This window comes from Pan paniscus, chromosome 2 (assembly GCF_029289425.2).
Source record: "Pan paniscus chromosome 2, NHGRI_mPanPan1-v2.0_pri, whole genome shotgun sequence".
In the NCBI taxonomy this organism is placed as follows: domain Eukaryota; kingdom Metazoa; phylum Chordata; class Mammalia; order Primates; family Hominidae; genus Pan; species Pan paniscus.
In genome coordinates, this window is record NC_085926.1 from 133,161,652 (window position 1) to 133,189,140 (window position 27,489).

General features: G+C 44.3%; 1 protein-coding gene across 1 annotated transcript in view; it reads left to right on the top strand.

Annotated features, from left to right (window-relative positions):
* The window catches only part of EPHB1 (EPH receptor B1), a 467,658-nt gene extending 440,633 nt beyond the window's left edge, over nucleotides 1–27,025 (top strand). The window contains exons 13-16 of the mRNA XM_003822498.5: nucleotides 7,685–7,834; nucleotides 14,827–15,020; nucleotides 15,849–16,004; nucleotides 25,569–27,025. Coding sequence (XP_003822546.3) covers nucleotides 7,685–7,834; nucleotides 14,827–15,020; nucleotides 15,849–16,004; nucleotides 25,569–25,677 — 609 coding nt within the window. The 3' untranslated portion in view covers nucleotides 25,678–27,025. The remainder of the gene's footprint in view (nucleotides 1–7,684; nucleotides 7,835–14,826; nucleotides 15,021–15,848; nucleotides 16,005–25,568) is intronic.
* The last annotated feature ends 464 nt before the right edge of the window (nucleotides 27,026–27,489 follow it).

Genomic DNA, 27,489 nt, shown 5'->3' on the forward strand with positions numbered 1-27,489 from the left:
CTGAAGCTTTGCAGGGTACAGCTCCCCTCCTGGCTACTTCCACAGGCTGGCCTTGAGTGTCTGCAGCTCTTCCAGGTGTACAGTGCAAGCTGTTGGCGGATCTACCATTCTAGGGTCTGGAGGATGATGGCCCTCTTCTCACAGCCCCACCAGGCAATGCCCCAGTGGGGACTCTGTGTGGGGCCTCCAACCTAACGTTTCCCTTCCACACTGCCCTAGCAGAGGTTCTCCATGAGGGCTCTACCCCTGCAGCAAACTTCTGCCTGGACATGCAGGCATTTCCATACATCCTCTGAAATCTAGGCAGAGATCCCCAAACCTCAATTCTTGTCTTCCGCACACTCACAGGACCAACATCATGTGGAAGCTGCCAAGGCTTGGGACTTGCACCCTCTGAAGCAATGGCCTGAGCTGTACCTTGACCCCTTTTGGCCATAGCTGGAGCAGCTGAGAGACAGTTCTGCAGTTCCAAGGCTCCACACAGTAGGGGGAACCTGGACCTGGCCCAGGAAACCATTTTTCCCTCCTAGGCCTCCAGGTCTGTGATGGGAGGGACTGTGGTGAAGGTCTCTGACATGCCCTGGAGACTCAGCTCCTTATTAGTTATGAAAATTTCTACAGCCACTTAAATTTCTCCCCAGAAGATGGGTTTTTCTTTCCTATCTCATTGTCAGGCTGCAAATTTTCCAAACTTTTATGTTCTCTTCCTCTTGAATACTTTGCCGCTTAGAAATTTCTTCTGCCAGATTCCCCAAATAATCTCTCTCAAGTTCAAATTTCCACAGACCTCTAGGGCAGGGGCAAAAAGCTGCCAGTCTCCTTGCTAAAGCACAGCAAAAGTCACCTTTGCTCTAGTTCCCAACAAGTTCTTCATCTCCATCTGAGACCACCTTAGCCTGGACTTCGCTGTCCATATCACTATCAGCATTTTGGTCAAAGCCATTCAACAAGTCTCTAGGAAGTTCCAAACTTGCCCACATTTTTGTGTCTTCTCCTGAGTCCTCTAAACTGTTCCAACCTCTGCCTGTTACTCAGTTCCAAAGTCACTTCCACATTTTCAGGTATCCTTATAGCAGCACCTCATTCTACTGGTACCAGTTTACTGTATTAGTCTGTTCTCACACTGCTAATAAAGACATACCCAAGACAGGGTAATTTATAAAGGAAAGAGGTTTAATTGACTCACAGTTCAGCATGGCTGAGGAGGCCTCAGGAAACTTACAATCATGGTGGAAGGGGAAGCAAACTTGTCCTTCTTCACATGGTGGCAGGAAGGAGAAGTGCTGAGCAAAAGGGGAAAAAGCCCCTTATAGAACCATCAGATCTTGTGAGAACTCACTCACTATCATGAGAACAGCATGAGGGTAATCACCCTCATGATTAAATTACTTCCCACTGGGTCCTTCATACAATAAGTGGGGATTAGGGGAACTACAATTCAAGATGAGATTTGGGTAGTAACACAGCCAAACCATATCACTTGCCATACAAACAGCTGCCTACTTCCTCACCCAAGGAAGACATTGCTAATCAACACAAATACCCCTCTTCTCTCCATACCTGGAAGGTCTAGCCCAGTGGTTCTCAAGCTTGGTTGCTCATTGGAGTCACCTGGGGAAAGTTTTACTTTTTGTTAGTGCCTTGAGTATTCTAATTTGGAATCTCTGGGAGTGGTGCCCGAGCATTGATGATTTGAATGTGCTTCAGGTGATTCTTACATGTAGTCATTAGTCAAAACCTCTTGTTGAGCCCAGTCATGAAGCCTCAGAATCCTTCTTAAACCAGGCACTAACAATTATCAGAGTTTGTATTTAAGACAATTCCTAAAGCAATCCATGACTTATGTCGGATTGATCTATGCCAGCAGTTCTCAAAGTGTGAGAATCACACTGGGAATTTGTTAGGAATGCAAATTCTCAGGCCCTACCCCAGAACTAGTAAATTTTAAAGTCTGGGTTAGAACCAGTTTTATGAGCCCTCCAGTAGGTTCTGATACACATTCAAATTTGAGAACCACTGCTCCAGCCAGTAGCTGTGACTAATGGCCTGACATTCAAATCACCTGAAGCATCACCAAAAACCTACCAATGCTTGGGCACCAGTCCGAGAAATTCGAATAAATTAAAATATTCATGGCTTTAAAAACAAGCAAACAAACAAACTTTCCCCAGGTGATTCCAGTAGGTAACCAAGCTTGAGAACCACTGGGCTAGGCCTTCTGAGTAATCAAAGAAAATGTGTATTGGCCTAGCTTTCAGCCGGTGTTGTGCATTTACCTAGGCCTGGAGTGGCCGTCTGAGTCTGGGGACACTGATGGTAGAGTGAGGATAGAATTCTCCCTCAGGCAGGATGACAAAGGGCAGTGCTTCAAGGTATGAACTGTGGCCGAGGTCTGATCAACAGCAGTGATGAAATGTTAGAGGGGCCCTGTGGTTAATCGAGGGGCTTTGATATAAAGAGGTGGAGCTATCCCTCACTCCCAAGTCCTCTTGCCCCCTAATAGTAGCCCGTGATGGTTCTGCCACCTAGGAACTTAACAATGGTATTGTTAAACTAGTATCTGATAAAATTGTATATACTCAATGTATTAGTTTCTCATGGCTTCTATAACAAAGTATCACAAACTAAACAGCTTTAAACAGAAATTTATTCTATCACAGTTCTGGAGGCTGAAAGTCTGAGATCAAGGTGTTGGCAGGGTCATTCTCCCTTTGAAGGCTCTAGGGAGGATCTATTCTATGCCTCTCTCCTAGTTGCCATCAATTCTTGATATAACTTGGTTTGTAGATGCATCACCCCAATCTCTGCCTCCATCTTCACATGGTGTTCTCCCTGGTGTGTTGCTGTATTTTCATTCGGCCTTCTTATAAGGATGCCAGCATGAAATTTAGGGCTCATCCTAATCCAGTATGATGTCATTTTAACTTGATTATATTTGCAAAGGCCCTGTTTCCAAAGAAGATCACATTCACAGGTCTCACAGGTTAGGACTTCAACATGTCTTTTGTGGGGATATAACTCAATACACAACATTCAATAATTTATTGTTTAATGATAATAATATATTGTGCGGTTTAAATTTCTATCATGTTGGACTTTCACAACAACCTCAATATACTTTATGTATTATAAACCTTTTGGAATAGCAGGCATTATGAAATTCAGAGCCATTTCATGATACACTCGGCCATGAACCTATCACTTCCAAACTTCAAGGGGATCCTCTCATGCTGCACAACAGAAATATTTGGTGAACAAGTCCATGAACACAATACTCAGTATTCGTGAGTGGCTGGATTTCTGCCATAATCCCATTGAGATTTTGTCTCACACAAGATGGTGGAGAAAAGTGCTGTAGCAATGCCCAGACACATAGAAGTGCTACCCTCTGGGCTTCTCAACAATAAGCAATTAGCAAAAGGAATCAGTCATATGCCTGGACTTTGGCCTGGAAAACTTCATACTTGGGTGGGCTCTAGAAACCAAAGCTATGTGTTGTACTTCTGTAACCTCACCGTGGCAAGACAGTGTGCTGGCTGGATGGTGTTAGGGACATCCATTGCCCATTGAGAGTAGGGCTGAGGCTCATCATTACCATGTCCCCAGCAGGGTACTGAGGACAGAATGGGTGCTGCATAGATGCTTGCTGCAGACTGTCTGAAGCTGAGGGACTAAAGTGCCTCTACACCAAGAGCTTCTACCTGTTGGCATCACACCTGCTGGCAGGTGTGGATGTGGGTCAGCAGATGACCTTGAGGATGGCAGGGTTAGGATTAATTCACTGCCAGATATCTTCTCGTAGTTCACCAAATTCTACACACACACACACACACACACACACACACACACACAAAATCTTAAATTTATCGTATATCTGAGTTAAGACATAATTTTTCTGAAGCAGTGGTTTTCAAACATTTGAAGAATTATTGGCAACACAACCATTCAATGCAAAGCTCTGTGTGGAAGGTGTGTATGAAGTCTTGAAGGGAACTCAGACCCCTAATGACAGTGAGCTGCCTCTTCCTCTTCTTCTCTTCTCCCTCCCCCATGCTCCAACAGTGACCCCTGCGGCAGCTCTAGGGAAACCCAGTCCCTGCAGAAAGCAGACCCATACCCTTAGCATCCCCCAGGGAAGCAAGTCATCTGGTACCTTGTAGAAACCCCTGCCAGGGACAGTGCTCTCCCCAAGCCCAGTGTCAGCACTTCTGTGTCCGTATCAATGCAGATTCCTTTCCAGTGAGCCCCATGCATTCTTCACTGCCCTGAGAATTTTTCCCTGATATTCCTCACCACCCAATGGAGCAAGCACTCCTCTATGCCCCTTCCTCATACCTGCACTGGGGAGCTGGGGGCTCTTAGGGCACTTTAAAGTCACATGGCTGTGTTGGCCCTGGTGTCTGGTCCAAGTTCCTCATGCAGCAGCAGCAGGACCGCCTGGCTGGCAGAACCCTGCCTGCTGCAGCAGGGTTCCACTTCCTTTTCTTCTGCTTCCCTCCACAGGGCTGGTCACCATCCTTTAAATTAATAGATTTCCTTTCACATAATTGAAGACAAGTTATAATCATCACTTGATAATATTAATTATGTCAATAATTGATATTGATTATATCAATAATCATCACCATGATTACCTCTGAGCACCAGAAGGCAACATTGACAATGATGTTTGAAAAGATGGAAGGAAGGTTTAAAATTCCTAGGAAACAAAGTGCCCACTCTTGTGCTCCCCTGACTTTGCATTTCCTTTTGTTCTGCCTCCCAAGTCAGTGTCCCCCTTCTCTTCAGCTGAGCAGGAGAGCCTGCCATGACAAGCTGTCACCTGCCTGTCCAGGGGCTCTTCTCAAAGGCTCAGCCACCTGCTGGGATGGAGGGGGGCGGCCGTGACAGCCCAAGCTCAGTGTTCAGTGAGGCCCAACAGTGCAAGGTGGCAGGAGGGCTGGAGGCTCCTTGCCGTGGGCCAGGCACTGCCACTTTCCAGGCAGGAGGGAGCGGCTCCACAGCTGTCACTGACAGCCCCTGGGGTTTGCTCCAGACTTGGCAGAGAAGGACACTCTCAGACTCCCAAATCACCTCTTTGAAATTCAGAAGAGCCACACTGTCATCTCCCCTCCTCTCTCTGACACAAACACACACAAAAGCTAAGCAAGCCCTAACTCTCTTTTACTCAGAGACCTACACTGCCAAGTTTTCTCTGTCTCCCACTCTCGCACACAGATTGATACATTCTCACACACAATCTGGTTCTCTGTCTCTGTCTCTCTCTCTCTCACACACACACACACCACACACACACAGTATACTAATTAAACTCCAATTCTCTCCTACCTCACTTAACCCAGGTATTTTGAGAGAACCAAAGCCCCTCTTTTCTGGGGGAGCCCAGGCCATCTCGAGATGTGACAACAGCACCTTCCCTAATGGCAACACACAACTTGGGGTCTCTGCACTATCAGACATTGACCTCCAGGTGTTTGGTAGCTGCTGCTTCACTGGATGAATTCTTCACCTCTCTTCCCAGCCGTGGGGAACATGTTGATAAAACCAGTAAATTCATTCATGTTCTGGGGGATGATGAGAACAGAGAGTCTGGCTGCAGCCACAGCCTAAGCATGCCCTCCAGGCATTTGTCGTGTAGCTGGCATTTGAGCTGAGGACATCTCCCCCACCACAAAAGCCTGCCACCATCCTCAGGGGAAATTAGGACTGACTTCTTTGCAGAAAGTGGGATGTGTGCCTGGGGAGGTCCAGCCTGGTTGCCTTTATTCCTCCCAGGCTCCAGATAGGAAACCAGATAAAAATACACTTTGCTGTTTGCTCCTTTTTTTTTTTTCTGCCTAGCTCGGGTTAACCATTTTTACATTTTTACAGTATTTTTGCTAACGTCAACCATGTATCTTTGGTGACTTGAGCAGATTGTAAGAATGGGCAGTATAAAAATATCCTCTTTCAGTGGAGGCATGAAGTAAATGAGGAGGGGAGTGAGGGAGCTGCCGTCCCTGCTCTGTGCTGTTACTGCTGCAGCCAGTGGCTTCATGTTCCATGTAGTATGGAGTGAGACAGAGCCTAAGCATGGAAAAAAGCATGATGGGGTGAAATCCTGGCCTTTGGCATGAAAAACTGAAAAGGGGGGTCATATTTGCTATAGGGAGTGATGAGCTTTGGAGGACAGCCTTGGCAAGCACCCTGTTTAACAGCTGTAATTGGCACTGATGCTGGACAGCACAGGCCATGCCAGCTGTCTGCTCTATGCTCACCTCCCATTACTTCTCCTTCAGGAACTCCCTGCTTCAGCCATTGTGGATTGCTTGTATGTCCCAGCCTCTCTCTTATCCCTGGCCGTTGAGAAAGCTGCTCTCTGCCTGGACTTCCCTCCTCCAGTCACTTTGCCTGGTTAACTTCTACTTGTTCTCTAGGGCTGAGCATAGTGAAAATAATAGTTAACACTGGGCTGTGTAGGTGCTGATGAGAAACTGAGGCACAGAGAGGTAGGTTACTTGCCTCCGCCGCACAGGTAGAAAGAGGCAGTACTGGTATCCAAACCCAGACAAAGGCTCCAGGAGTTCTTAACCACCACCAGAAACTGCTTCTCTAACAGCTCCTGCCTGCCTTCCCTGACCCTTCCCTGTGTTAGGGAGTCTCCTCTGGTTTTCAGAACACCTTGTACCCACTCTCATCTTCACCTTCCCTCACTTTTCAATGTTTTTAACAATATATTTTAAGTTTTTGTTTTCTTGTCTGTCTCCCCACTGTCCTGTTCAGCTTGAGGGCAGGGACACTGGCTTATTTCTGGGACATCAGCTTCTCAGCAGGACCTGGCACAAAGTGGTGCTTATTGCCTATTTGTTGATGGGATGGATGAATGAGTGGATAGATGTGAATCCCTTAGGTAAACAAAACTGGCCAAGGTCTGGCAGACAAGCTGAGGGCCAAGCAGAGAGCCAATTTAGAAACTTCCAGTGTGGGATTGGAGGCAAGAAGGAGAAACAAGCCTAAGAGTGGCCCTATAGAAAAGAGCATCTCCAGACTCTGGAATCTTGACCTCCACTGAAGGGCTGGCAGGACAGCCAGCATGTAGAAAGACCACAGCACTGGGACCATTCAACCCTCATGAAGCTCAGGGCTATCTGCATGCTACAGAGTTAGGGAAACCTGCCCCCTAGAGGTGGAATGCAACGAAAATGGGGCAGAGGGCAGCATAGCATGACCTTGTAGTGGCAGGGCTCTCCAGGAGGCATGCTTCATCACTCTTCTTTCCTTTTGTACCATGGCAATTCCTTCTGACCCAAATGTGTTAGCTTTTACATTGCCAGGGAGCAAAGAAAACCATAACTTGTTTCTCATGTAGCCAATCTCGGGTAGTTCCAGTGAGTTTTATGACAGTTACACTCTCTCCTCCCACCCACCTCCCCTGCAGCAACATTGGAATCCACATATAGGGAACCAGGGCACATGTGGCATATCCACATGAGGCTAGAGGCCAGCACAGGCATGCTGGTCACCTTGAGCTTCTCTAACTAGGCACGGCAACATAGCTTGTGCACTAAGCAAGAATAGCCTGTCTGTCATAATTCATAAGATATGGGAGTGAGAGTTTGGAAGAATGTGCATGCCAAGTTTTTTATTGCCTACCTTCAATCAGAAACCTGATTGTTGGGCTGACCACGGTTTCTCCTTCTTTCAGGGAGGGAAGATCCCCGTGAGATGGACAGCTCCAGAGGCCATCGCCTACCGCAAGTTCACTTCAGCCAGCGACGTTTGGAGCTACGGGATCGTCATGTGGGAAGTCATGTCATTTGGAGAGAGACCCTATTGGGATATGTCCAACCAAGATGTGAGTGTCAGCAGCATTTGGTCACCACAAACCCCCATTGAAGGGATCCCAAAGGCAGTAGCATACCAATTCCTCCTGTTTTCAGCTCACGGCCTCATAATCTGAACCTGCAGTGTTCAGGGTAGGGGATACAGGGATACCCTTAGCATGGATGTTGGAACTAATCAAAGAGCCCAGCATGGAGGTGTGAAAGGCCCTATAACCACAAAGCCTGTAGAGGTGCCAAGGCCACAGTCTCCAACCCAAGAGACAATGGGCTGTTTCCAAATGGCTGAGGACCATGAATAGATCAGCCCCAAATTAAGCAGTAAAGTCTACCCTGCTTCTAAGCGTTCAGGTTCTGTGTTTTCCTTCCCCGTGAACGACAGAGGGGAAGGAGGCACTGGACTGGGGGCCAGGGCCTGGGTTCCCATCCTGCTCTTCCTCTGACGGCTATGCTCCATTGAGCCAGTCGCAGTTTCTGTGTGGGACTTGTACCTCTTAGCTTTAAAGAGAGTAATTGGAAAGGGCCCTTCTTCCTTGAGAATTCACTCTTCTATGATCCCATATCACCTATCAGTGAAGGAAGAGGTGGAAAGCTTTCCAAAGCTGGCCAGCTTCAGATGGGCCACAGGAGAGGGTCCCTGTCTGTGGGGAGGTCAACACTCCCCCAGGACACCCTCAAGGGAAAAGGGTGAGAAAGGAAGAGAAGGGTCATCTAACATGCTTTAAATAGAGGCTTTTTGGAATGTTCCACATGAGAACCTTTGCTCCATACTTACTAAAAGGTGAGGAAGCCTTTTTCGGATGATTTGCTTTGATAAGTCTCCAATGAAAAGTCCTGCCTGAATTTCAACACTGCCTCTCACCCTCTCCAGGGACCAGGCCTCTTTTGTGTTTTGCATACATACCCTCCCCTTGGAGCTGAGAGGATTACAATTTGCAAAGCTGCATACCTATGTTCTCTGCTTGCCCTTCCCATCACTTTGGGTGGGGGCAGTTTTTATCCTTCCCAACTTACAGCTAAAAGAGAAAGAATGGTCCCCAGTTCAGATCTGAGTCCACTGGCAGCCAGCCACACTGTAACCCCCTCTGTGCTAGGGTGGACACTGAGGAACTTGTAAGCTATGGAGTCAGCAAGCCTTCTATTCTGTGAAAGGTTTAGTGCCATGGCAGCTGCTCGGAAGATTGAGAAAGGTGGCAACTTCCCAGAGAGACTGCGGAAAGAGGAGCTGGGATACTTCTACGACAGTACTCCCTGTTGCCATGGGCAGAGTGGCTCCAGCCTGGAGTGGGTGAAATGGCTGCACCATTAACCGGGTCCTGAAGTCAACTATGGCTGGTGTCTAGGTCCTCTATTATCTGGGATTAGCAACACCTTGCCTCTGCTCCTGAAGCACTTCAAATCAGTAAGCGGTGGAGTTAGTGCAAAGCCTGCTTTTATGAAATCAGCTGCACCCTGGTTCTGTCTATACCAGCTGCTAAATAAGTATAACATGTTAGTAGAAAAAGCAGACCCAGCAGGGCGCAGTGGCTCATGCTTGTAGTCCCAGCACCTTGGAAGGTAGAGGCAGGTGGATTGCTTGAGGCCAGGACTTTGAGACCAGCATGGTCAATGTGGTACAACTTTGTCTCTGCTAAAAATACAAATTAGCCAGGTGTGGTGGCGCATGCCTGTAATCCCAGCTACTCAGGAGACTGAGGCACGAAAATTGCTTGAGCCTTGGAGGCAGAGGTTGCAGTGAGCCAAGATCGCGCCACTGCATTCCAGCCTGGGTGACAGAGGGGGACCCTGTCTCAAAAAAAAAAAAAAAAAAGAAAGAAAAGAAATGAAAAATCAGACCCATCTTATCCTGCCCAAGACCTTAATCTGACTAAGAACAATTCAGCACTTATACAAAACTGTCTGACAAGCAAGATTTCACATTCAAGATATTTTCTGTCAATGCTGAAAACAAATAAAATTTCTGATATTAGACTTCCAGAATTCCCAAGTTATTCATTTAACACACAATCAGTGTATGCTAGTTGTGACTAAGCACTGTGCTTGCTGATTCTAGAGGGTTTTACAGTCCGGTGGCATAAACATGGGGCTTTGAGAACATTTGAGTGGAGGAGGTAAGGGAAGACTTCCTGGATATTTGACGTTTGAGATGGGTCTCAGAGGGAATAAGAACATCTGCAGAGTAGCAGTTTATTCTAATTTTGCATGCTCCTTCAAAATAAAGCCCCTAAGCATTGTCTCAAGTGCAGTTTTGCTCCTTGTGGGAGGCAAGAGGTGACTTCATACCCATTCAGAAAGCTTCTTACAACCTGGCCTGGGAGAGAGCCAGGAGGGGCTCCCAGCTGCCGGGCTGAAGCCTCACTCATCAGAAACCACCAAGGTGGTGGTGGTAAAGGATTTTACAGATGACAATTGAAAGGTTTTAAGGAAGAGAATTGCAGAGGCAAGTTGGAGTGCCGGTAATTAGGCTTCCAGAGCACAGGAAGGTCTTTGAACATGTACAGAGAGTTTGTCAGCCAGAGAGAGCAACTTGGAAGTTCTGCTGCTTGGATCTGATTGACAGAGATAATGAGAGTGGCAGTGTCTGTGGAGAGGAGCTGCAGTCTTATTGAAACATCAGAGCTTGACTTAACCCGCTCTGCCCTGGTTTCTCCACTGCTCTGAGTTCCTCCACTTCCCTCTCCCCAGTGCAAGGTCGACTAGGCACTACCCACAGCCTGACTCACTAATGGGAAATACATGTCTGGGGGCAGCCGGGAGCAGGCCCTGAAAATACAAGGGCAACAGGAGGGGCTCTGCCCACTTCCCAGAGGAGTTCTAGTCACTCCACCCAGTCCCAGAGAGCAACTGGGGTCAGACTACCTGCACCTGATCCCTACAGAACCTGTGTACCTACCATTTCTCAGTACAGGTGAATAAAGGCAACCCCTCACCACACCTCCTCCCTGCCCCTTTAATTAGATCCCAGGACATTTGCTTACACTGGCCTTTGCAATGGCCAAAAGAGTTGTTGCTGAACTTTCAAAATGAGACAGCAGAGAGCTCTGGGTAACAGTTGCCTAGACTGGTCTCCTTACCCCCAGAGCTTTACTTTTACTTCTCTCTGGAAATGCCATCTGATTTCATTCTAATCTTCAATCTTCTCAATAGCCACTTATCTCATCCTCTTGTGGACCAATGAAAGGAGCCCAGAATTCACTTCTGTTTTCAACTCTGCTCAGTAGGACACCCTATGCCTCCAACCTTAGGCCATATCTTTCCATACAATTCAAACCTGGTCACTGTCATTTACAGCCATCATCACATGGCCAGAATGAAGGTGCTTCTCCACTCCTCCTTCCTGTTCCCCATACCTGCTAGTGAGGCAAGTGTGACAGAGAATGATCTCAAAGTCCCATTAGAAGACCAAAGCTATTTTTTGATATAATGATATTGTAATTTGGCTATAAATTTTATGTGCTCAGAAATTTAGAAAACACGCATATCCTAAAGAAGAGAATAAAAATCTCCAAAGGCATTGTACTTCAATCAAAGACTTGAGTGGATAAATGCTACTCATATACCAGTGAATGACCTCAGTATTTTTTTCTTTGGGCTGAAGGGTAAAGGACACTTTTTTCCCTATGTGCAAGAAGCATTAATGCTCCCAGATTATCAGCTCAAGTAATAACAACAAAATTATTTACAAGAAGTAACAAATGGAGTAAAGTCCCATTTTCTAAACACGAACATGGTAGTGGGTTCCCACGGCTATGCTCTACCCTGAAAAGTGAGAAAAGTCCTTGGTGCTTTTCAAATACTATCTTCCTGGACCTCCAAAATGAGCAGTAGTAACTCCCTTCTTTGCTGGGAAGACATCTACTAAAATAGACACAGCCGTAATGACACCTTCTGTGTGATGAGGATTCATCCTACTAATCTGCGCTGTGCTCAACACGCATCACTTCGGTGTCATTTAATCTTTGTAACAATCTCATCTGTGAAGTTTCAGGAATTCAGGTGACTCTCCCAAGGTTCTATAGGTAATAAGAAATAATGGAACTTGGATTTGAAACCAGCCTTCCAAGGTCTATGCACTATGTAGTACTATCACCAACACAGCCAAATGGACCTGTGTTCCTAGCTGACCTGCCCAGAAAGGAGGAATCAGTGGCTGTTTGATGTCCTCTTAAAAAGAAAGTAAACACACCAAACAAAGAGCAAATACAGAAACAAATACCAGAACAGTCTTCAAAAAAAAAAAAAATAATAATAATCGGCCCTTGCCTGTAATCCCAGCACTTTGGGAGGCCGAGGCGGGTGGATCACAGGGTCAAGAGATGGAGACCATCCTGGCCAACGTGCTGAAACCCTGTCTCTACTAAAAATACAAAAGTTTGCAGGGCATAATGGTGCATGCCTGTAGTCCCAGCTACTCGGGAGGCTGAGGCAGGAGAATTGCTTGAACCCAGGAGGTGGAGGTTGCAGTGATCTGAGATTGTGCCACTACACTCCAGCATGAGCAACAGAGCGAGACACCATCTCCAAAAAAAAAAAAACAATGAGATGCCATGATGCCATGCAGTGGAGACAATAAGGGAAACAGAATTGAGTTACATTCAGTCTAGAGCTCACAGGCAGAAGACTCAGCATGTGCATGGGTCCCCATTCTCTTGATCCCTTGCCAAAAGAGGTTGGGTCAGCTGGTCACATCATGGAGCTGCGCTCTCGCAGAAAGGCCCTGACTCCAGTGCTCCTTCTTGTTCCAGGACAGGTGGTAGAGCTGTCTTGTCAGTGAGGAAAATTAGTATCTGGGGCTCTAGCATCTAATGATCTGAGCAGAGATGCCATTAGTTTAGGGGACCACCAGGAACATTAACTGCCCTGCACTGGAAGACTTTGGGGACCCCTGGCATCATGAGAGGTCGAGTTTGGACTCTAGCTCCTCCTGCTGGCCCTACCTAACCTGCCCTTATGCAACCCAGAAGGAGCTCTAGGGGCCATTCAATGGGTAAACCCACTTGGAGATTCTGTGACTGGGACCCTCAGTCTAGTTACTTGGAAGGAACTGGAAAAGGGTGAGGGGTTTGTGAGCCAGGCTGATGAGAATGATGCACAGCTGCTCATTCTCATAGATTACTTAGTTTAGCCCCATGCCCTTGTTGCATGCCAAGAAGACACCCGACACCTCCAGGGGCTGTTCTCCAGGCTGAGATTACTATGGCAGCTCAACAGAGGCCTAGGAAATACGGCTTTTGAAGTATTCAAAACTTAAAATCAAGCACCGCTGTGATTTATTCCCAGCCCTATCTTTTGCTAGATGTGTGCCCCTGGGCAAATTATTTCACTGCTCATGCCTCCATTTTCTCATGGGGAAATGGGGTTAAAATGGTTGTCCTCAGAGGATAGCAGGGGAATTTGATTGACAACAGTTTAGAGGAGAAAAAAGATTGTCAGTGCAACACAGTGTTCAAAAGTGAGTACTCCCAGTCACTGGATTTTTAAATATAGCGATAAAATTGATGTGGTTTGTATGCTTGATTTTCACCCTATTGAATGAAAGAACTAATACACTTTGATTATCTCCAATGACTTGGTTATCATTTTATCTCATGTCCTATCTCATGTCCTACATACTATGCATAGAAACTGTAAAAACTAAACTAACTGAAAATACTCACTTTTTGACCAATTTATAAAGTATATAAAAAAGAAAGAATAATCAGTTGAAATGAATCTCATTATTTTTTAAGTAGAGGCAAAAACACCAAAAACACCCTGAACTCCAAATTATTTCCTTTGTTGTTTAAAATGCTTTAACTGTTTATTTTAATATAAAATCAATGCAGGATTATTATAGAAAATAAAAAATTCAAACAAGCAAAGAGAAACACATGAAAAATATTCAGGTTTCTGCCTATCCAGAGGCAACTGCTATTAACACCATGCTGTATATCCTTCCAAGGTCTTTTCTATGCATGTCTATAATAGTTGGTTTTTGTTTTTTACAAAGCAAGATTATACTATATCTGAAGTTATGCAGCCAGCTCTTTTACCTGTTACAATATGAGCATATTTCCATCTCAATAGATGGATTTTTGTAGTATCACTTTAAGGCCTACATTGTATTTTAGGCCTTCTGTTGCATTATGGGTGTACCATAATAAATTCATATGTTTAGCACTTGCGTCACTTACAATTATTTTTTTAATGTAAAAAGCACAGTGTAGGCATAATTGATTTAAATGCATTTGAAGTTAAGATGTACTGGATGAAAAAACACAAAGATCTGAAAAACAGACAATGTACTTAACGTTCCTAAAATCTTTACAAAATTACTCTCTGGCATTTGTGAAAATTACCAAAATCTGATTGACGGTATTCATTTTGGACCACCTTGTTATTTTGACTGTTGTCATTGATTTGAACCAATTTGTTTAACCAAGCCCATTCATGTTGCTGCCTCATGAGGAATATGGCAAATAATGCAGAGGAGGCATCTAGAGGGTCTCTAGCATGGAGTAAGTGCTCCATCAATGCTAATCCCTTTCCTCCCTTTCTCTTCTCTTCCAAATGAAAGAATGAGTCCACCACAAGTTTTAAGGACATCCTTTATAAATAGTGGGTTCACTGGGTTTCCCATGTGTCATTGTTTCATCACTCCTAGTGCCACCAGCTTCCAGTGAGGCAGAATTGGGCCCTATGTCTTCTTAAGGAGTGGAGATGCTCAAGCTGTTCACTGGCTCATTCTTCAACAAACATTTACAAAGGTCCATGTGTGTCAGGCCCTGCACCAGGAGCTGGAGACATAAAGAAGTACTACAATGTGGCCCCTGCTTTCTAGGAGCCCAATGTCTAGGGGGATAAACCAAGTGCACAGAAAATCCATTACAGCGGAAGGTGTGCAAGCACAGAGCAAGGGCATCTGAGACAGCCTGGATCAGGGAGGCTCCATATAAAGGGGATAATTTGTGAGTGACTGGCTGGTGGCAGTCACTCAATCACACCTGTTCCCTGTATGTCACTGCAGGTCATCAATGCCATCGAGCAGGACTACCGGCTGCCCCCACCCATGGACTGTCCAGCTGCTCTACACCAGCTCATGCTGGACTGTTGGCAGAAGGACCGGAACAGCCGGCCCCGGTTTGCAGAGATTGTCAACACCCTAGATAAGATGATCCGGAACCCGGCAAGTCTCAAGACTGTGGCAACCATCACCGCCGTGTGAGTCTAGTGAAACGGTGATCCCTAAATATGGCTGGTTTCATGGTCAGGGGCATAGCCAGCAGCCTCTGACCATGATTGTGTTCGAATTTTTTAGAGTATCTAGTTGCAGTGTGGGCCTTATGTTGAGGAGAGCAACATGCATGAAGAGAGACAGGTAGGAGAACATTGCAATGATCATGATAGAGAAAATAGTGTCTCAAATCAGGATAATGGTTGTGGAAAAAAGTAAATGAGTTTTGGGGATTTGAGAGACAAAATCTTTATGACCTGGTGAAGGATTGGACATGGATATTGAGGGTGAGGGAGATGTCAAGATAGCACCCGGATTTCTGGTTTGGATACCTGGGTGTCTGCTTTGAAAATGTGCCAGAGAAGGTCGGCAATGGGTCTCACTGCTCCATTTTTTTTTTCAAATAGCTAAGGATGAAACTAGGAAAAACAATGTTACCAATATATCTGGGGAGGTTGTGGTAAAATATGCATATTTTTTAAAGGACTACGTCTTTGAATGGTGAGGCTCCTAAATTTTGGTTTACAAAGGAGTTGGGAGCCTTCCGTTCCCTTCAGACTGAATGCTATGTCAACCTGTCTGTCTGGGTTAACTGAACTGTGACAGTGCCCAGAGGCAGAGACACTGGCCACCTGGATGTAGAAGTCATGCTGATTTAGGATTCCATGAGGAAGAAAGGTTCAGCCCAGGGCTCCACTATAATCCTCATTCCATCAGGGATGCTGCCTTCCATGAAGTCAGCTGTCAGGCCAGACTGGGGCACTGTCCATGCATCTCTGCAATGTGTGGTCACCTGCCCCTCTCTGTCTCACCAGGCCTTCCCAGCCCCTGCTCGACCGCTCCATCCCAGACTTCACGGCCTTTACCACCGTGGATGACTGGCTCAGCGCCATCAAAATGGTCCAGTACAGGGACAGCTTCCTCACTGCTGGCTTCACCTCCCTCCAGCTGGTCACCCAGATGACATCAGAGTAAGTGATGAGAATCTCTCTGTCCAGACCACACCTAGGGGTCAGTGCTCCTTCCCTGCTATTGCAGATGGTGTGAGTCCTATTTCTGGCCTCATCCCTGGAGCTCCGTCTCTGTATAGACCAGGCCTGGACGGGGAGCACCTTGGAAAGATGAAGGGGGATGTGAGGGTGGGATGGGGAGGTGGAAATCCACTCTGGGACCCAAATGAGAGTTCTTCAAAGTTATAGCCATATGTCATTTGCCTAATCACCCAGAGTCTCTTCCCCATTTAAGTTTTTAAACTCAACTCATCAAAGAGAGCATCCAGATGGAAAGAACACAGCCATCCAGTACTTTAAATAACATAGCAGGAAAAGCATTGCACTGATTCAGCAACAGTCTGAGATATGTGGGGAGCTTGTCCTTATACTTAGATAGCGGTTGTCAACAAGCATGCATTTCCATCCCCCACAATTATTTACCAGTCTGTGGCTCCCTCAGGAGTTTGGAGGAATACACAAAATAAAATTATTCAAATAAGATGAGAGCCAGAAAGAGTTTTAAAGATCCATGTGGTCCGGCATTTCCCCCAAGAATGTTCTGAGAAGCACCAGTTGTGGGAAATGTTAATAGGTTCTCCTTGGAAAAAAGGTCCCGCAGTCAAATAAACTTGGGAAATATTGTGTACTTTATCACCCTCTTAGAGATTCACTGCTCATATTAGCATTATAAAGGCCATGAGAAATCCTGAAATAAAGGAACCCATTTAAAATTATTAAATACCATAGAACCATATTTTTGAGGGGCAGGGTTTTATAGAACTGTAGTCTGGGAAATATTTATCTGGTTCCACCCCTTCCATTCAGCAGATTCTGAAATTACATGACATTGGTCCTCACAGGTGGCAAAGCTGGGACACAAGCCTGCTTTTCTGGCTGCCAGTTCAATATTCTGCTACCTGTCCACCCCAGGGCCTCAGTGGTTCCCAGGCTTTGCTGCACACTGGAATCACCTGAGGGCCTTTAAAAAATATTGATGCCTGGTTCTCACTCCCATACCTTCTGATTACTTGTGGTAAGATCTGAGCATAAGGGTTTTTTAAAGCTCCTCAGGTGATTCTAATGTGCAGCAAAGTTTGGGAACCACTGGTTTAAGGTTGGTAAGGGTAAAATTTCACCTTCTACACTCACAGAAGCTCAGATAATCCTACCTTGGAAATTAACTCTACCCTTCAAACACACACACATACACACACCGGGGGGACTTCATGGGCTTTGTGGGCTACAACATGTACCGATAGCACATATTGTGGGATCTGGCAGCCTGTAGTACACATTTCTTATGGTAGAAGATTCATTCATCCATCAGTCTGCGAAAACGTATTGATCACCTGTTATACAATGGGCACAGTGCAAGGTGCTGGGATTCCCTCCTTGCAGCTGGGGCAAACCGGTTGCTGAGTCCCAGGAAAGAGCGGTAGTGATCCACCCCTAGTAGCTGAGCCCCCAGGGACAGCTTCCTGACATTCCAACAGTTTTCCTGCCAATATTCCTGGAGTCCAGCTCTACCTCTCTGAGGTCTATTTTTTTTTTTCAGAAATGATGGAGCCACCACTTTCTCCAGGGAGATAGTTTGAATGTGTGTCTAGCTTTGGATCCACTGAACATCAGAATACATTTCTTAAAAACTAGATTCATTTCCTGGTGATGCCAAAAAAAGATGGTTCCTTCCATTAAGAATGACTGTCAAATAGACAGCAAAAATAAATAAATAGAAAAGAAGCACTTACCAGTGGGAAACCAGCTTCCTCATCTTTTAGAGTGAAAAATTGATGTCCCTAGATAATCAGAGGGACTGAGTTCAGGGATAGAAATGAGTGTTTATGAAGACTGGCTACTCCCATTTTCCCACTGTGATTTGCCTGCGTATGGGGGCCATTGTCACGTAATCCCCCAGGATCTAAAAGAATTCTCTTAGTCTGAGAATAATCAATGACAAAGATAAGGGGAAGACCAAAAGGAAAGTGAAACTATAAATTAAGGGATTTCATTCAAAGTAAAACATGTCCACACACTATTAGAGCAATTTGATTTGTTTCTTGAGAGATAAAAGATGGAAAAAGAAATTGAGCAACTTAATAAAATAGATTAATTGAGCAACTTAATAAAATAGATTGTGGGACAATCTGTGAATTCAAAATTCAAGCATGCTTCCCTAAAGTATTTGCCAAAAAGACATGAACACTTTGAGCATCTCAACCAGCAGCATCCCTTGGGAGACTGACTACCAGCTGAAAAGGGCATGGGGTGGGAGAGCCAAGGCATTGTGGACAGAGATCCAGCCAAGCGTTCACCAGGGTGTGATGTGCAGTGTACAAAGCAATCAGCTGTGCTGGGTTCGGGGGGCTTTAGCGGAAATACAGTCAGGACCTTAGAAGAGTTCTGCCAGCATCCCTGCATGGGTGCTGAGAACCAACTTCTCTTGTATTTGAACACCAGCTCCACCACTGCTTACCTACTGTGTGACCTTGAGCACATTACTTAATTTCTCTGAGCCCTACTTGCCTTGTTTATAAATAATTTATAAATTATTATAAATAATAATGCCCATCTCATTAGTGTTTGTGATGGGAGGTTAATGGAATGGTACATGCAAAGTACTTGATCCATTATCTACCCATAGCATGCATGCAAAAAAATCGTTACCGTTAAATTTTTTTTTTCTGTCCATAGCTTATTTTATTTTTTTATTTTTTTATTTTTTATTTATTTTTTATTATTATACTTTAAGTTTTAGGGTACATGTGCACATTGTGCAGGTTAGTTACATATGTATACATGTGCCATGCTGGTGCGCTGCACCCACTAACTCGTCATCTAGCATTAGGTATATCTCCCAATGCTATCCCTCCCCCCCTCCCCCCACCCCACAACAGTCCCCAGAGTGTGATATTCCCCTTCCTGTGTCCATGTGATCTCATTGTTCAGTTCCCACCTATGAGTGAGAATATGCAGTGTTTGGTTTTTTGTTCTTCTGATAGTTTACTGAGAATGATGATTTCCAATTTCATCCATGTCCCTACAAAGGACATGAACTCATCATTTTTTATGGCTGCATAGTATTCCATGGTGTATATGTGCCACATTTTCTTAATCCAGTCGATCATTGCTGGACATTTGGGTTGCTTCCAAGTCTTTGCTATTGTGAATAATGCCACAATAAACATACGTGTGCATGTGTCTTTATAGCAGCATGATTTATAGTCCTTTGGGTATATACCCAGTAATGGGATGGCTGGGTCAAATGGTATTTCCAGTTCTAGATCCCTGAGGAATCGCCACACTGACTTCCACAATGGTTGAACTAGTTTACAGTCCCACCAGCAGTGTAAAAGTGTTCCTATTTCTCCACATCCTCTCCAGCACCTGTTGTTTCCTGACTTTTTAATGATTGCCATTCTAACTGGTGTGAGATGGTATCTCATTGTGGTTTTGATTTGCATTTCTCTGATGGCCAGTGATGGTGAGCATTTTTTCATGTGTTTTTTGGCTGCATAAATGTCTTCTTTTGAGAAGTGTCTGTTCATGTCCTTCGCCCACTTTTTGATGGGGTTTTTTGTTCTTTTCTTGTAAATTTGTTTGAGTTCATTGTAGATTCTGGATATTAGCCCTTTGTCAGATGAGTAGGTTGCGAAAATTTTCTCCCATGTTGTAGGTTGCCTGTTCACTCTGATGGTAGTTTCTTTTGCTGTGCAGAAGCTCTTTAGTTTAATTAGATCCCATTTGTCAATTTTGTCTTTTGTTGCCATTGCTTTTGGTGTTTTAGACATGAAGTCCTTGCCCATGCCTATGTCCTGAATGGTAATGCCTAGGTTTTCTTCTAGGGTTTTTATGGTGTTAGGTCTAACGTTTAAGTCTTTAATCCATCTTGAATTGATTTTTGTGTAAGGTGTAAGGAAGGGATCCAGTTTCAGCTTTCTACATATGGCTAGCCAGTTTTCCCAGCACCATTTATTAAATAGGGAATCCTTTCCCCATTGCTTGTTTTTCTCAGGTTTGTCAAAGATCAGATAGTTGTAGATATGCGGCGTTATTTCTGAGGGCTCTGTTCTGTTCCATTGATCTATATCTCTGTTTTGGTACCAGTACCATGCTGTTTTGGTTACTGTAGCCTTGTAGTATAGTTTGAAGTCAGGTAGTGTGATGCCTCCAGCTTTGTTCTTTTGGCTTAGGATTGACTTGGCGATGCGGGCTCTTTTTTGGTTCCATATGAACTTTAAAGTAGTTTTTTCCAATTCTGTGAAGAAAGGCATTGGTAGCTTGATGGGGATGGCATTGAATCTATAAATTACCTTGGGCAGTATGGCCATTTTCACGATATTGATTCTTCCTACCCATGAGCAGGGAATGTTCTTCCATTTGTTTGTATCCTCTTTTATTTCCTTGAGCAGTGGTTTGTAGTTCTCCTTGAAGAGGTCCTTCACATCCCTTGTAAGTTGGATTCCTAGGTATTTTATTCTCTTTGAAGCAATTGTGAATGGGAGTTCACTCATGATTTGGCTCTCTGTTTGTCTGTTGTTGGTGTATAAGAATGCTTGTGATTTTTGTACATTGATTTTGTATCCTGAGACTTTGCTGAAGTTGCTTATCAGCTTAAGGAGATTTTGGGCTGAGACAATGGGGTTTTCTAGATATACAATCATGTCATCTGCAAACAGGGACAATTTGACTTCCTCTTTTCCTAATTGAATACCCTTTATTTGCTTCTCCTGCCTAACTGCCCTGGCCAGAACTTCCAACACTATGTTGAATAGGAGTGGTGAGAGAGGGCATCCCTGTCTTGTGCCAGTTTTCAAAGGGAATGCTTCCAGTTTTTGCCCATTCAGTATGATATTGGCTGTGGGTTTGTCATAGATAGCTCTTATTATTTTGAAATACGTCCCATCAATACCTAATTTATTGAGAGTTTTTAGCATGAAGGGTTGTTGAATTTTGTCAAAGGCTTTTTCTGCATCTATTGAGATAATCATGTGGTTTTTGTCTTTGGCTCTGTTTATATGCTGGATTACATTTATTGATTTGCGTATATTGAACCAGCCTTGCATCCCAAGGATGAAGCCCACTTGATCATGGTGGATAAGCTTTTTGATGTGCTGCTGGATTTGGTTTGCCAGTATTTTATTGAAGATTTTTGCATCAATGTTCATCAAGGATATTGGTCTAAAATTCTCTTTTTTTGTTGTGTCTCTGCCTGGCTTTGGTATCAGAATGATGCTGGCCTCATAAAATGAGTTAGGGAGGATTCCCTCTTTTTCTATTGATTGGAATAGTTTCAGAAGGAATGGTACCAGTTCCTCCTTATACCTCTGGTAGAATTCGGCTGTGAATCCATCTGGTCCTGGACTCTTTTTGGTTGGTAAGCTATTGATTATTGCCAAAATTTCAGCTCCTGTTATTGGTCTATTCAGAGATTCAACTTCTTCCTGGTTTAGTCTTGGGAGAGTGTATGTGTCGAGGAATTTATCCATTTCTTTTAGATTTTCTAGTTTATTTCCATAGAGGTGTTTGTAGTATTCTCTGATGGTAGTTTGTATTTCTGTGGGATCGGTGGTGATATCCCCTTCATCATTTTTTATTGCGTCTATTTGACTCTTCTCTCTTTTTTTCTTTATTAGTCTTGCTAGCGGTCTATGAATTTTGTTGATCCTTTCAAAAAACCAGCTCCTGGATTCATTAATTTTTTGAAGGGTTTTTTATGTCTCTATTTCCTTCAGTTCTGCTCTGATTTTAGTTATTTCTTGCCTTGTGCTAGCTTTTGAATGTGTTTGCTCTTGCTTTTCTAGTTCTTTTAATTAATTGTGATGTTACGGTGTCAATTTTGGATCTTTCCTGCTTTCTCTTGTGGGCATTTAGTGCTATAAATTTCCCTCTACACACTGCTTTGAATGCGTCCCAGAGATTCTGGTATGTTGTGTCTTTGTTGTCATTGGTTTCAAAGAACATCTTTATTTCTGCCTTCATTTCGTTATGTACCCAGTAGTCATTCAGGAGCAGGTTGTTCAGTTTCCATGTAGTTGAGCGGTTTTGAGTGAGATTCTTAATCCTGAGTTCTAGTTTGATTGCACTGTGGTCTGAGAGATAGTTTGTTATAATTTCTGTTCTTTTACATTTGCTGAGGAGAGCTTTACTTCCAAGTATGTGGTCAATTTTGGAATAGGTGTGGTGTGGTGCTGAAAAAAATGTATATTCTGTTGACTTGGGGTGGAGAGTTCTGTAGATGTCTATTAGGTCCGCTTGGTGCAGAGCTGAGTTCAATTCCTGGGTATCCTTGTTGACTTTCTGTCTCGTTGATCTGTCTAATGTTGACAGTGGGGTGTTAAAGTCTCCCATTATTAATGTGTGGGAGTCTAAGTCTCTTTGTAGGTCACTCAGGACTTGCTTTATGAATCTGGGTGCTCCTGTATTGGGTGGATATATATTTAGGATAGTTAGCTCTTCTTGTTGAATTGATCCCTTTACCATTATGTAATGGCCTTCTTTGTCTCTTTTGATCTTTGTTGGTTTAAAGTCTGTTTTATCAGAGACTAGGATTGCAACCCCTGCGTATTTTGTTTTCCATTTGCTTGGTTGGTAGATCTTCCTCCATCCTTTTATTTTGAGCCTATGTGTGTCTCTGCACATGAGATGGGTTTCCTGAATACAGCACACTGATGGGTCTTGACTCTTTATCCAATTTGCCAGTCTGTGTCTTTTAATTGGAGCATTTAGTCCATTTACATTTAAAGTTAATATTGTTATGTGTGAATTTGATCCTGTCATTATGATGTTAGCTGGTTATTTTGCTCGTTAGTTGATGCAGTTTCTTCCTAGTCTGGATGGTCTTTACATTTTGGCATGATTTTGCAGCGGCTGGTACCAGTTGTTCCTTTCCATATTTAGCGCTTCCTTCAGGAGCTCTTTTAGGGCAGGCCTGGTGGTGACAAAATCTCTCAGCATTTGCTTATCTGTAAAGTATTTTATTTCTCCTTCGCTTATGAAGCTCAGTTTGGCTGGATATGAAATTCTGGGTTGAAAATTCTTTTCTTTAAGAATGTTGAATATTGGCCCCCACTGTCTTCTGACTTGTAGGGTTTCTGCTGAGAGATCCGCTGTTAGTCTCATGGGCTTCCTTTTGAGAGTAACCCGACCTTTCTCTCTGGCTGCCCTTAACATTTTTTCCTTCATTTCAACTTTGGTGAATCTGACAATTATGTGTCTTGGAGTTGCTCTTCTCGAGGAGTATCTTTGTGGCATTCTCTGTATTTCCTGAATCTGAATGTTGGCCTGCCTTGCTAGATTGGGGAAGTTCTCCTGGATAATATCCTGCAGCATGTTTTCCAACTTGCTTCCATTCTCCTCATCACTTTCAGGTACACCAATCAGACGTAGATTTGGTCTTTTCACATAGTCCCTTATTTCTTGGAGGCTTTGCTCATTTCTTTTTATTCTTTTTTCTCTACACTTCCCTTCTCGCTTCATTTCATTCATTTCATCTTCCATTGCTGATACCCTTTCTTCCAGTTGATCGAATCAGCTCCTGAGGCTTCTGCATGCTTCACGTAGTTCTCGAGCCTTGGTTTTCAGCTCCATCAGCTCCTTTAAGCACTTCACTTCTCTGTATTGGTTATTCTAGTTATACATTCTTCTAAATTTTTTTCAAAGTTTTCAACTTCTTTGCCTTTGGTTTGAATGTCCTCCCGTAGCTCAGAGTAATGTGATTGTCTGAAGCCTTCTTCTCTCAACTCATCAAAGTCATTCTCCATCCAGCTTTGTTCCGTTGCTGGTGAGGAACTGCGTTCCTTTGGAGGAGGAGGGGCACTCTGCTTTTTAGAGTTTCCAGCTTTTCTGTTCTGTTTTTTTCCCCATCTTTGTGGTTTTATCTACTTTTGGTCTTTGATGATGGTGATGTACAGATGGGTTTTTGGTGTGGATGTCCTTTCTGTTTGTTAGTTTTCCTTCTAACAGACAGGACCCTCAGCTGCAGGTCTGTTGGAATACTCTGCAGTGTGAGGTGTCAGTGTGCCCCTGCTGGGAGGTGCCTCCCAGTTAGGTTGCTGGGGGGTCAGGGACCCACTTGAGGAGGCAGTCTGCCCGTTCTCAGATCTCCAGCTGCGTGCTGGGAGAACCACTGCTCTCTTCAAAGCTGTCAGACAGGGACATTTAAGTCTGCAGAGGTTACTGCTGTCTTTTTGTTTGTCTGTGCCCTGTCCCCAGAGGTGGAGCCTACAGAGGCAGGCAGGCCTCCTTGAGCTGTGGTGGGCTCCACCCAGTTAGAGCTTCCAGGCTGCTTTGTTTACCTAAGCAAGCCTGGGCAATGGTGGGCGCCCCTCCCCCAGCCTCGCTGCCGCCTTGCAGTTTGATCTCAGACTGCTGTGCTAGCAATCAGTGAGACTCCGTGGGCATAGGACCCTCCGAGCCAGGTGCAGGATATAATCTTGTGGTGCGCCGTGTTTTAAGCCTGTCGGAAAAGCGCAGTATTTGGGTGGGAGTGACCCGATTTTCCAGGTGCCGTCCGTCACCCTTTTCTTTGACTAGGAAAGGGAATTCCCTGACCCCTTGTGCTTCCCGAGTGAGGCAATGCCTCACCCTGCTTCGGCTCACGCATGGTGCGCACACCCACTGACCTGCGCCCACTGTCTGGCACTCCCTAGTGAGATGAACCCAGTACCTCAGATGGAAATGCAGAAATCACCCGTCCTCTGCATCACTCATGCTGGGAGCTGTAGACCGGAGCTGTTCCTATTTGGCCATCTTGGCTCCTCCAATCACTGTTAAATTTTTATCATCATTGAGTTTGCAGTGGTTTCTCTATTTTTATGAAATGCTTTCACATAGGTTTAAATGAGATAGTGTATGGCACGTGGGATGCATTCAAGCAGTGTTATGTATTATTATTAACCGAGGAAGAATGCATGGGTCTAGCACAGGTCAACTATAAGCCACGAACTTGTTCTTATTAATCCAATTCAGTGCTCTATCCTGGACATATTCCTTGGGTTCCTGATTGGGCAGATATTTTAGTTATTTTGAGCCCACTCTTCTTAAAAATGCATACATTAAAATTCACATGGAGGCAGCAAATGGAAACTCAGGGGAAAACATCAGAAGACCAGGTGAGCCCCACATCTTTTCAGTCTCAGGGGGTGATCACTAATTTAGGCAGAAAACTCCACAGAATAACTGAAGCCCCGTATAGTGTGCACTTGGAGTGTTAAAAAATAGCAGAGGAAAATTCCAGTCCATCTGAGGGTCAGGAGACAATGAAGGGGCTGCCTTAGAGCCCGTACATAAGGAACACACCCCTGGAACAAGGCACAGCACTCCCAGGATTGCCTAAGCTGGAGGAACCATTAGAGGAGAAGGAGAAAGTGAAAGTGAGCAGGAAAATCTCTAATTGGAAGTTTGCCAAAAACTTGGGTAAACTTAAGCTAGTTGGATTTTTGTAGCATGGCTACTTCTCAGGAGCATGGCTTTAGTGATGAGTTTTGATCTGCGAAAAGCTAACCTAACACTAAAGTGACTTCTTTTCTGGCTCTTTCCTCCTAGAGACCTCCTGAGAATAGGCATCACCTTGGCAGGCCATCAGAAGAAGATCCTGAACAGCATTCATTCTATGAGGGTCCAGATGAGTCAGTCACCAACGGCAATGGCATGAGAACTGTTTCTTGGGGAAGGAGAGGAGGGAAAAGGACCAGGGTCAAGGGGGACCAGAGGTTGACCACTGTGGAATGTACTGGAGAGACTGGCTTCTCAGCTGAGGAATGCATTTCCATCAGTGAAGAATCAACCGGACCTGTTGCTAGCAGGCAATCTCCATTTCTCAGTGACAGAAGCATGTTTGAGATGCCGTGGGAAACCAAATATATAATAATAAAAATATAAAAAGGTGATGTTCAACAGAAGTGAAGACAAAACAATATGCATCAGGAGAACAAGAGTAAACCCAGCTCCCACTCTCAGTGGGCTGGAGTTGCCCAACCACAGGAAGAAAGGGAAGGAGGTAGAGGGAAGAAACAGAAGCAGTGTTCCATTTTCTTCCTCACCAATGACATTCTTTTCTTTTCACCTTTTGTACTCCTCCCTGAGAGTCCCCTCCCTTCTCCCTGAGAGTCCCCTCCCTTCTCCCACACTCGTTTCCCTTTGCTCATGACTCCTGTAGGGAAGTTTCTTCAAACAAAACCCAGCTCCTGAGTCTCCAGATGTTGTTCTGTCAGTTGCCAAAGGACTTTGCTGACCACTGCATGGGGATCCAACCAATTCAATTAATGTCTTCATATTGAAGAAGAGATGTACCTTCAATTGAAAACCTCGTTTTTCTTTTGTTTGCATTTTCTGCAAAAAGGAAAAAGAAACCACAAATTGGGGAAAAAAAAGAAGAAAAACCTGTTTCTGTGTGCAAAAGCACACATATGTATGTCTGTGTTATAAAATGACTGTGCTTGTTCGTAACAGATGCAAACAAGAAAGAAGAACTGGGAAGTCTTTGTCCCTAGGAAATCCAAAGGGGCTGGAATGTGGTGTTGGTTTGGCTTTCTGGTTGGCCCAGTCGGCCTATTGGCTCAATGGGAAGAGAGGAGAGGGAGAAAAATAAAATGAAAGGAAAAAAAAAAGTTTGCAAATTCAGACAGGAAACAGGTGAGTGGTTTGAATTGGATGCAGTGTGGGCCATCCTGGAATGATACTGACTGATTAATTATTCCTGATAACATCTGAAGAAAAGGAGAAGGAAAGTGTTTCTGGAGAATGTTCTTTCACATCACTGGAATCTGCAATTCAAGAAGTGACAAGGGAGAATTCTTGCTTTACCTATGGACTGGCTTAAGCCATGTGGCATCCGAGGAATGTTTCAAATGTGTCTGTGTTTCTCTTTACATTCCTTATTGTACCTCATTGTTCAATTCACTTTTGTAAATTCCACCTAACATTTAATTATTTTTAATTTCTCCTTTTACCTTAATCTCCTTGCTAATTTTATCTGTCTAATTAAAAAGAGCAGAAGCATGTCTGGGTTTACGTAAAATGGTGTCAGAGTGTGTCTCCCTGGATCCCAGAGGGTTGTCCCCAAATTTCAGGAGAATCCTTAACAACTGTCCTTCTTCTTTCTAATGTGGGAGGGAGGGAACACATCCTTGACCCCATGAGTGCCAAGAAGCAGAATGTAGTAAACTCTCTGGCACTGACGTGATCCAAAGGAAAAACTGAATAAATAAGGCTTAAGAAGTCGCTGGCAAATAAACATAAACAATCACCATGAATACACTATCAACCCTGATTTTAGTTTACAGACTGCATTTGAGAAGTCCACATCCAGGCCAATTTTGTAAATGTAGACTGCTTGCTTGTGGTTTATCTATGAACATGCAGTTGGGAGTGAAGAGATATGAGGCAGTGAAAGGTGTTATGGTTGCCAAGTAGCTCATTTAATACATGCTTACACTGATAATAGCCTTTTCCCCTAGTCATTGTT